This window comes from Arvicanthis niloticus, chromosome 18, assembly GCF_011762505.2.
Source record: "Arvicanthis niloticus isolate mArvNil1 chromosome 18, mArvNil1.pat.X, whole genome shotgun sequence".
NCBI lineage: Eukaryota > Metazoa > Chordata > Mammalia > Rodentia > Muridae > Arvicanthis > Arvicanthis niloticus.
In genome coordinates this window covers 16,188,311-16,199,784 of record NC_047675.1, presented here as the reverse complement: position 1 = coordinate 16,199,784, position 11,474 = coordinate 16,188,311, and the positions used below count along the sequence as shown (strand labels likewise).

The 11,474-nt window shown below is 45.2% G+C and overlaps 1 protein-coding gene across 4 annotated transcripts in view; it reads right to left on the bottom strand.

Annotated features, from left to right (window-relative positions):
• Positions 1–5,648: 5,648 nt before the first annotated feature.
• Cyld (CYLD lysine 63 deubiquitinase) overlaps positions 5,649–11,474 on the bottom strand; it is a 52,426-nt gene continuing 46,600 nt past the window's right edge. For 3 of the 4 annotated variants that reach the window (XM_076915584.1, XM_034522279.2, XM_076915583.1), the window contains one exon: positions 9,089–10,565. In XM_076915584.1, the coding sequence (XP_076771699.1) occupies positions 10,381–10,565 (185 nt within the window). In that variant the 3' untranslated portion in view covers positions 9,089–10,380. Of the gene's footprint in view, positions 10,566–11,474 lie in introns of all 4 variants that reach the window. The other variant, XM_034522278.2, reaches the window with a different exon arrangement.

The window sequence follows — 11,474 nt, the reverse complement described above, 5'->3', positions numbered from 1 at the left end:
TGATTTTAGTCATGGTGACAGCACCCCCAGAGTCATGGCACCACACACATATACACATGAGGCTGACGACCCTTCACCCCTTCATGAGGCCATACAACCTACTTCCATCTTGCTATTACTGTGGAAACAGATACGGGCCTCTTCTTCCCAAAGAAGCCAAGAGAAGGGCTCATTGCCACCCTGAGGGAAACATGCCCAGGTCTTTGCCATCCCGACATCACCTCCTTCTGACATGAGCTTCCACACCCCCTGCACTGTTTCTGCTCAGTCAGTTGTTGGTCCCCATGCAGATGAGACTGATGAGAGAAGAGAAAACTCACAAGCATCATCTACAGCCAGAGAGCTCTGTAGCCAGCCCAGTGCTCCTAGTAGCCTTTTCAACACCACACACACACACACACACACACACACACACACACTTATAAGCACATTGAGGCCCATTGCTATATATGAGCTTTTATAACTCATTTCTTTTGTCTAATATATTATGAACCTTGGCTTATGTCCTTCAAAATAACAGTCTACAGGCTGAGAAGATGGCCCAGTCAGCAAAACGTATGCCATGTCCCCGTGTATAAAAACAACAGAGCTAAGTGTGGAGGGGCCATCCCTATAATCCCAGCACTGGGGTGGATAAGACGGGAGGATCTCTGTGGCTTGCATCATCCAGCCTGGCCAAATCTACTATCTCCAATATCAGTGAGAGACACTGACTCAAAAATAGGAATCAACTGAGAAAGATACCCAGTGTCAACCCCCTTCTCTTTTTCATACACACACACACACACACACACACACGCGCGCGCGCGATCCAGAGGAATCATCAGAGACTGTGCCATACTCCAGGGTCTATTTCTACCACAGTGTATCAAGGTTCTGCACATCCAAGTTTCTCAACTTGGCCCCCATTATAAACAAAGCTGCCAGGATCTTCCAGCTTACCCGTGGGCAGGTAGGTGTGCAACCACTAATTCCCTCAAAAGAGCACATGTGCTGACTAACCCAAGAAGAACCAGATCCCTAGATACCACAGTAGTGCTGGAGTTCACTGATGGAGACCTCAGGTGCCAGAAGTGAACAGGACAGTGCAGAATGAGCACAGGTCCCCTGTGTGGGGTGCCTGCTGATGCTCTGAGAGAAGCCATGAAGAAGGTGGTGAGATCCATTATAGAATCTTTCCAGCAAAGCCCTGCCATTTGTTTATGGAGCACCTTAATCAGGGCCTGAGAATGGAGCTGCATGCTTCCTTCCCCAACCTGGAAGCACAGCAGGAGTTGGATAAGGCTGGTGGAGGCTGGGCAGCCAGTGATGGCACCACAGGGGACAGCAACGGCAGTCACCTGCAGAAACTCCTCTGGCACACCAGGCCTGACCCAAGGGTCCTGTCTCACCTGGTGTATGTCACAAAATGAGCATGGGGGTGGGGTGTTGAGGCTCCACTTGGGCTGCCTGCTCCCCCATGCACAGAAAGCAGAGTATTAGCATCTTTTTTCAGATGTAAACTCCAGGTTTCCCGGAAGATGAAAGGTGTTCGCCACCATGGCAGGAATTAGCACATAGCATCCTGTATACAGCATACAGCTAAGAGAACGAGGTGGTGTAAAACACCAGTCCAAGACCCTGCTCTGCAAAGCTGGTTCTGTCCGTTCTGCACAGGATCTCCATACCTGCATTTCCCCATCACTCAGAGGCAGGTGGCCCATAGACTCCGATGGAGTGAGATGTGGGGGCATCCATGCAACTGGTAACTTTAGGTCTGAGCCTGGACATGCACATCAGTGACTCTGACATCAGAACCTGTTCTTTTCCAACTTTCTTCACATAAAACAAGATTGATTCTACAGATCTGGGCTAGGACTCCACAACCAGCCTTACCATGTCCTCCCAGTAGATGGCACTCTCTCGTTTTAAATGTCTTTAAGGCTCCTGAAAGCTCAAGCTGAAGTCAGAACTAGGACAGAGCCAATCATGAAAGAGAGGCGTAGCAACAGAAATGGCCGTCATAAACCATGTCTTTTAAGTCACACGAGGGGAGCTTAAGTCCTCCTGCATGCCATTTGTAATGGGCCATGTATCCCTGAAGGCCAGGTTTGCTTTAACATCATCGGCCGCTGCCTTCCACACATACAGTCTGACTGGGACTGACTACTTGGGAGCTACTAGGTACTATGTCATAACCTACAGTTCCCACAAGGTGGCGCTGCTGCACTCAGAAGGAGATGACTTAGGAAATATCAAATCTTAAAAAGAGGACTTGCCATGGCCTGGCCGGAGTAGAGGCAGAAAGGGTTGTGTTTAATTAGTCTTGCAAGCCTGTCTCTCAGTTTCATGATTCCATTCCCACTATGATGCTTCTGCTGCTGGTGATGGCTACTATTTAAGTAAGGGGTTTGAGCACCAGGTAGCATGATAAGCACTTTACAAGCATGGCTTCATTCAAAGTTTATTTCTGGAGAAGCCCTGCGATGTCTCCATGAGCATGTGTCATGAGGGAACTGCAGACTGGGACCTCTTGTACTTTCTCAAAAGAACTGACAGTTACTCAGTTCTGGCTGTATCCATAATAGTGAATAGGACAGCTTATCTGTCTAAGAGGCTAACAGTTTCTTTCCCACTCAGCAAGTGTTTAAGCACCTACTTTGTGTCAGGCGCCAGTCAAAATGCTGAGAAAAATGGGAGTGAAAATCAAGAGATGGCCCTGCTGCTAATTCTGAGAACACAGCAAACCAGATCAGAGTAAACGGTGTGTGGCTGAGGAGGGCAGGGGAGACAGGGAGCCTGGGGGCATCGGAGGAGTCCGTGGTCAGCAAGAATGGCCACATTCTTTAACATTCCTGAGAAGCAACAGGAGTGGACAATTCAGGGGTGGACAGCAGTGAGCTAGGTCTGAAATGCACCTACTATAAAAGTTAAACTGAGGCGGAAGAGGTGATTCACACCTGTAATTCCAGCACTCAGAACACCCAGGCAGGAGGACTATGGCAAGTTCAAGATCACCCTGGGCTATAGAATGATATCCTGCCTTTAAAACAACAACAACAACAACAACAAAAGGGGGAGAGGAAAGAGGGAGAGGGGGAAAATTAGGATATATTTACATTTGCAACGAAAACAACCTCTAGAAACTCAACCCTTCCTAGTTACATATCTATTTTATGACATCTATAACAGCAGTGAGCAGACTTTTCCTGCCAGTAGCCGGAGAGTAAATATCTCAGGCTGTGCAAGGCCTTAAGTTTTCTGTCACAGCTCCATAACTCTGCTGTTGCAGGATAAGTGGGTGTGACTGTGTTCCACTAAAATGTCACTTGGGGAAACAGTATCGTGCTAGGCTTGGTCCCCATGCAGTGTGCAGACCCTTGGACTGGGCTTAGCATTCAGTGTGGACACGCTCTGCCCTTTGGTGAAGAGTCAATCTTTCTATGTCTCTCTTTTCAATTCTATCTGCTGAGCTGGTACTTCGATCACATGGTGTGGCTAGTTACGCCACAAAACAAGTACAGGGAACCAAGAGGGTTGCTCCCATGTTCCTGTACCCACATGTCCCCTTGCTTTTCCCATCCCCCCAGCTCCCAGCCATTGCCTTTCAGACCTCTCCCAGTGCTTCTTTGAGGAGACTGCCTGCTCTGTAGCAGTTCATTTGTCTATAATACAATGCTTCCTATTATAATCTCACCCCATGACAACCCACTGAGCAGGCTTGACCCTCTGGAGCCAGCAGAACACAGAGCTGAGAAGCAAACTGTGGGCACAGGGTCAAGGCCTGACTACATTCATTTCACAGGATGCAAAGACCAACTAGCCCCCAAGAAGAGCACACCAGGGTGGCATTAAAGTCTTGAAAAAGTGGCACTGTCAACAGGTAAAAAATCCTCGCAAATCTTAGCTGTGCTTTGTGATGAAAACCCCCTTGCTAAGAGAAATTACTGACTCTGTACTATCCAGGTCAGTCTTCAGAAGCCTCCTTGCCGGAATCGGCCCCAGAAACAACCCCTTCCATCCACACTGAACACTGTAAAGCAGCCCTCCTCCACTGGCAAGCCACCCAGACCTGCTGATCATCAACACTTGAAGACAGGCAGGAAGCTCTCCCAATCTGTCCTTCCCAGGGACACCTTTCCCTTGTCAACCTGGTGGGCTATTCTTTTGAATGACATTTGGAACAACATCTGAAGTTCACATTCACTCTGGAATGTTTTCTAAACAAAACAAATAGCATCTTCATGATGCCCATATCTGTACTCTTTGAACATTTTTAAAATTTGGTGTACGGGTGTTTTGCCCACATGTATGGCTGTGCACTGTGTTGTATCCAGTGCCTGTGGAGGCCAGAAGATGGTGTCAGATCCCCATGGGACCCAAGTTGCAGATAGCTATGAGCCATCAAATGGTTGCTGGAGATTGAACTCAGGTCCAGTTGAAAAGCAACCACCAGTGCTTACAACCACTGTGCCATCTCTCCAGCCCCGATACCAGAAAAGGAACTCTCTCAGCATTTTTCATTCAAATTTTCTTCCAGACTGCTTCTAAACTGTCTGTCCTACATCTACTCTAAGCCCAGGGATCTTTCTTGAAAGTCTAGGCCAGCAGCTTCTCCATAGATTTTTCTACTTCCCCTCTGAAGCTGTGTCCACAGTCCTATCTTCCACTGGAACAGAAGGTTCTCATTAGGGATGCTGTGTGGATTGCTAACCTTGGAAGAGTCTGTCCATAAGTGCTTCCTACTTGGCTGCACACTGGATTAGTGGAAAGAGCCCTGACAAATACCTACCTCTTATCCACCTTCAGATATTCCTGTGGGCCTCCATACACTGAGTGTGAGCACCATGAATAAAGCTGGTATAGACCTGACCTATGGCCAAGATGGAAAACCCTAACTCTGGGCCATGCATCCCATCCTTTACATTGTCAGGAGTCTAGCCAGAGGTCAACGGTGGGACCAGAGATCCTCAACAAAGACTGGTTTTCACTTGGCTGTCCAGATCCACAAATGGGCAATCCACATACTATCTTTGTTACATCAATATGGCCAAGTGCAAGAATGGGATCTATGAAAATGTATGCCAACCTCTGAACCCAACAAGCAAAGGTAGAGCTGTGGAAGAGCCCACGCTGTCATCAGCAGGTCCATCCAGCTGTGGGGTTTCTAAACAGAAACCTCGACACACTAGAATAGCAATACTCAGATCATTTCAGCTCCCTTCCAGTATGCAGTAAGTGGCCTGGCCTCCAAGGAAGGAGGACTTGTCATGCATTTTGTTACCTCAGTCCCTAAAATATCATGTGATCATTCCCTGGGCATTACAGAGAAGTGGCCACAGCCCAGAGCATGCCCTCTGTAGTGAACAGCTCTGAGCCACACCTACAGGTATAAGCTCAGGAGGAACAACCTGTGGTTGGAGTCTTAGCGACTGCTGGTCATGAGCTATATCCAGCACCAGAGTGGGTAGATAGCAGATGGCCCAGGGTCTAACGACTAGATGCTGAAACATTCCCGAGATGCAGTGTGAGGCTGGGAGCTTGATGAGGACGACTGTGACTAGCATTTCCAGGGGGATTTTTGATTTAAGCACTTAAGAAGTTGTAAAGAACCCATTCCTATGTTTCCCTAACTCCAAGACCCTTCCCCTAAAGAAATCAAGGAGAGAGAACCATAAAAATCGCACTTTAATGATACAGAAATATTTCATGGTACATTTCTTTGCACAGCAGCACTCCACTCCTCTCCAAGTTTAACAAAATTAAGGCTAAATTGGAGCATTCTGATGGCAAGGGATTGCTTTATGTGATGTTGTTCATGTTTTCATAAACAAAAGGATGTTCTGCGGGCAAAATGAATGCTGAACAAGATACCAGAAAAGGAAATGTAATACATAATGTGCTCCTTTGGGTCAGCTTGATAATAACCACCTCCCTAGGGAGTACCAGTGGGATTTTTTTTTTTAAATGATTGTTTCCGGTATGAAGGAGACTTTTCAGTGTTAGCATTCCAAAGTACAAGGCTATTTCATAATATGAAGCCAAAGACAGTTGTGTCTCCAGTATAAATCCCTTTAGAATAACTAACTAATGAAAGTCAACAGCATTTAAAAGCACAGGGGAATTGTGGTGAGGCCCGTGGTGCCTGGAAGGAGAGTCCCTTCAACAGTCCTTTTCCCTCAATGAGAATGAGAGCCAGAAAATGATGAAGCAAACCCATCAGCACCGCCAGGACAGAGGTCGGGACCCTGCAGCACTCGAGGACTATTTAAGGCCACCAGAAAGGGCTTATCACCCACGCTGCCACCGCTCACTACTGGCCAGCTCGGCTTCTCACCTTCCAGCACTCACTGGACTTAAGAGAAACCCTTTAGCAACACTAGAATTTATAACAAGACAAAGCATCTCTCCCCTAACATCTCCACCCAAGTCTCCCACCCAATAAGACAACTGACTGACACTCACACAGGAGCAAGGAGAAGCCCCTCAAAGGAAGCCATACTTTGACACCTTTGACAAGAAGACCAATGCCCAGAGCCCTGGAGGCTCTGTGAGTCTGGTCCTCTGCTGTGAGAGGCACTCTGCCTCCTCCAACCATCTCTGACCACTAGCTCCCACTGGAACATCCTCTTCCCCACCCACCTCAGCTGCATTGTGGAACTAAAGAATTATTTCACTGGTGAAGAGCTGGGGATGGTGCTGGAATCACCAAGTCCAAGAAAGGCCAACTTGGACTTTTATCGCAGGCCTCAGGACCTATCCTCTCTAAGAAGGAAATCCTATTAGGACCTGTTACCAGGGGTTGGGGTTGGGGAAAATTTAAATTCCCAAGAATTTAAATGTTTTCATTATTAAGTAGTAGAGAGAAATCAGCTCAGTGATTTTTTTTCTACTTCTTTGACTCCCGGAACCTCTATTTCTACAGAAAGAGTGAAAGGAAACATCCAAGTGCAAGCCATTGAACATCCTGACACGTGTGTGCCGGTGATTGCTAATCCCTCCAGCAACAGAGGGTGGAGAGCACATACCAAATGCACATTTATCAGCTCATATCTAAATGCTGATCAACACAGAATCAGTAATCACTTCTTCACACTTATACAGATAATAAGTACCATGTGTAACAGCATTGTTTGAGCCCACAGTAACAGAAGGAGAAGGGGTCTTCTAACCTTAGGATTCCATATGGTCACTGGTTTCTGTGAATGAGCTTCTGAGTTGAAATTTCCTACCTCCATCAAGCAATCAGATGTATCAGGCATGGCCTGGAACTCTGACAATTTGTACTGCTTCCTCCCCGCCCCCCATCCAATTACATATCCAACCCCTTCATCAGACAGAGCAAGGCAGAGCTCAGGAAATCGTGGTGTTGTTCTGCTACAGAGCAAGTGATAGAGAAAGAACCCAGGATTACTGTCCCTTAATCCTTTACACTAAGCTTAGACTCAGTTGTCTCCCAAAGTGGTCCCCAGACATGCCTGTCATCCACACCTAGACTAAGAAGCCACCAACAGATGCTCTGGTATGGAAACTGAGCAGTAAGCCATATGAGAGCAGGCCCCGGGTCTCATAGACCCCATGCCATACACTAGCCACCTTATAAATGTCCCATAAATACTTGTTGGCAGTTACTCACCAAGGCCAATACTGGGTTTTGCACTCCCATCTCAGTGTAGGAAGATGCAAACAGATGCAAGCTTATCTAGCTGCTTACTAAATTGCAGTTGGGAGGGCTGCTGCTCCTAAGTTTATGAAAATGCCACATTCAGTCAACCAGAAAACTGACAAGCTCCAGAGGTCAGTCCTTTGTCCTCCTCTATGCTCAAGAGAGAATGTAGCAAAAAGAAATGATTTTCCTAAGCACTTGGCAAAAGTATAATAAAAACACTAAGCTACTCTGAGGATAAAATAGCAACTACCAGTAGCTGCACTATACAGATATCTCGCTCTGTTTTTCAATGCATTTTCCCCAACTTACAAAATACTACTTTGTGAATTGAGCTGGACTATCTATGAAGCTGGCAGTGAAGGGCTCGACACTTTGGGGCTTTTGTATTAAAATGTGCCTGGCCCCGTCCCTCTCCCATTGTCCATCCTCCTGACTCTCCATACATACATACAGATTTGCCTCACAGTAGAGAAATAGAATTCTTGTATTTTCTATTTGTAGCTATGGATTCTAAACCATGTTGTAAGTAAAACAATCTTACTACACTAACATCTTGATAAGGAAAAGGACAATCAAAACATTTCAAAAGGCAATGAAAAAACAGTACAGAAAAGTTACAATTAAAGAATTAATTAATCCATCTGTACCACACAGTCCACCCTGTTGCCCCAGGGCAAGCCAGGCTCCGCTGAGACAAGGACTGATGAGGGGCTATCTAGAGGGACAAGAAGGCCAGGGTTAGGGGGAAGCTCCTGCTGGCCTGTGGTCCTCAGGCCTCCCCAGTCACTGAAAGTGGGTGCTTCACTGTGTGTCCCTACCCACCCACTACTGCTAAGGAACACAGAGTGCAATTTCGAGACAATCTTGCTAAGGGATTGCCTGTGGACATGGTCCTCCTCACTCACAAAGTGCCACCCCAACTTTGGAACTGCTGCAAACAAGCTTTGAGTCCTCTGCTCTGAAAGCCAAGTAGTCAGTCTCTGCATGTGAATTTTGCCTCCATTTCTGAAAAAAAAAAAAAGCTTTCCTCCACCCCTCCCCTTCACTGTTAAGCCAGGCTTGCCTATATACACAGTCCTGATCATTTCTCAGTTAAGCCTTTCAAAGTCGCACTAAAGACTCATTAAGTATGTACTTATTACAGGGTAACTGAATTCTGGTCAGTCTGCAAGCCCAGACCCTGTGCGCACCATTCTCATCTGTTCCAAGATGTTCAAGATGATGCAGGCAAGGCCAGCCATAGCTGGAGGTCTTTGCTGCTGTCTAGTCATGGCCTCACCACCCAGTCTAGGCACTCAGCTATATAAAAGTCTGTGCACAATATACGCACTTTTCCAGTGCAAAAGTACAACAATGACAAGATGAAAGAGTTTTGTGCATTGTGATTTATAAAGCTAATACACACCAGCAAAATGGAATAATAAAAACCAAGGAGTAAAGTGCCTTTAAAAATAACAGCAATATTTATAGACTCTTTTGACATTAAATCTTTTATAAAGCCATATGCTACACATATAACACCTTCTCTTTCTGTAAGGTTGACATTATTCAGAGAGACAGCCACACCACAAAACAACACTCAGACAACGAGCACTCTACAGTGCCACTAGGGTCTATACATACACTACAAGCAGTCCTAAGATGACATCCATTCTTTCCTTCTTCCATCCGGATGAAGCCGTCACTGACACTGCAGTAACATGCTGATGTGGTTGTCATTGTATCAAGTCACAACAAACTGACCGTCAGGGAGTACAAGAAGGTTCTTCGGTCAAACAAAAAAAAGTCTTATTTAAATTAAGAGAAAATCACTTAAACTAAAAATAAAATAATTTATTTGAGATGAAAGTTTTAAATATCTAACACATTTTTTTCAGGGAAATGTTGGTACTATCTCTGAGCCAGCTTTACTTTCTCTGGACTGTATATCCAAGAATATGTAACTTACTTATGATTCAGTCATTTCAGAAACCACTGCATCTCATCCCATACTTAGGAGCCCCTATAGAAAACCTGTTCAGTAGCAGTTGTTACTGTGACTAAGATGCTTGTTTTGTAGCCTAATCCTTCAAGAACACATAAAAAATGGACATTTTATGACAGTCACTTATTTATCTCAAAACCAGAATAAAAAAATAACTCCATGAAAGGAATTTCAGCATGTTCTGACCACTGCTGCAGGAGCACAGAAACTCAGCAAAGTACAGACATGCAAGAAATCAGCACTATATAGAAAAATTAACAATTAAACTCAGCACACCTTCAACAACTGGAATAAAGGTAGACTCTTAATAAAACCATATTATGTCTTTCTCAAGGCAATCATTAGCTACAAAAGAAAAATGATTTAATATCCTTGGTCCATAAGAAGAAATATTTATTTACATCCTCAACGGACTAAAAGAGGTTTTAGACATCACAATTAAAATTGTATGCTTCAAAAAATATCGTATCATCAATGCAGTTAACTTAAAGTTTCAGATATTAATAACTTCATTTAGACTTCTTAAAAAATCAACACAAACATTACTTCCTAGAGTGCAAAATGCTTCTTATTAAATACTTCAGGAACACAAAAGCAATTTGTTTGGAAACACAGGAATCCTTTGCTGAAGGGCCATCATCACAAGAGACACCCATTGCCGGCAATGGGCGCCGGACAGAACCGCCAGCTGGAGGAAGACACAGCACTAAGGTTTGTGCTTGGTCTCTGCCTACTTCAGATGACCTGGTTATTTGTACAAGCTCATGGTTGGACTCTGGTACATGCACATGTATGCATCGCAAAGAAGTCTGCGCGCACAGCCTTGAATCCTTCTGGAGTCCAAAGAGTGCAGGTCCTCTAGAGACATCTTCAAGTACTCTCCCACTTCTGGGCAGGGTGTCACTTGTGGAATGTTGAAGCCATTCTGACCACCTACAGAGAAGGGAGAAGGAAATCTCTTAGGAAAGTGAACTTCTAAGTCCTCTTGGCACCCTGTCCTACCAGAACAATTTTACTATCCTAGAATTTAATGAGTATTGACTCTCAGAATTGGAAGAAAACCTTTGTTTGAACTTACAATTTCTGGAATTATAGTCTCCTTGGCTTCTGAGAGGGTTCCACAAGCAAATGTGAACAGAACTGGTCAAAGGACACATCTTTAGGACAAGCCTGAATTGCAGGCTGCCACCCACTGTGTGCACACTCTTGACTCCTCCTGACACCTGCACGTCCCTCCCATACACTAACAGCCTGACATTCTTTTCCACAAAATGACCAATTTTTGACAAACCTAGTAATGCACACTACTGTTTCCTATGTTTTAAGAACATACTTGCATACCTCAAACATGCTTTGTTTATATACCGATCAACAGACTGTGTGTGCTCTGATGACTGGATTATGGAAAGCCTGTTTGGTTTTACTCTCCCAAGTGTTCTCCCAAATGTTGTGCTAATGCTAACTAGGTGGAGCATATGCACAGGAGGAGTGGGCTTGCCCCCTCAGGCACCTGAGAGCTGAGAAGAGATGGAGAACTGCTGGTCTTGTGTCTCTGGTCAAGGAGCTGCTACTAGGGGCCTCTTGTTATTAGAGAGCCACACCAGAAGACCTTAGGGACTAGAGCTTGGGAGAATACCTGTAGAGAAAATGGTGTAGGGGTGGGGGGGTGGGGGGGAAGTGTACTGTTGCAAGTATTTTACTTTCAAACCTTTTTGAGATTCTGACACTGAGCTGTGTATTAAGTAATGACTAAGCTTTCTAGAAACAGCTCATTGGATAAAGATTTCTTCATTGAATGCAGGTCAGTAAGAATAATTTAAATGCAAACCCTGCAATCTTTAC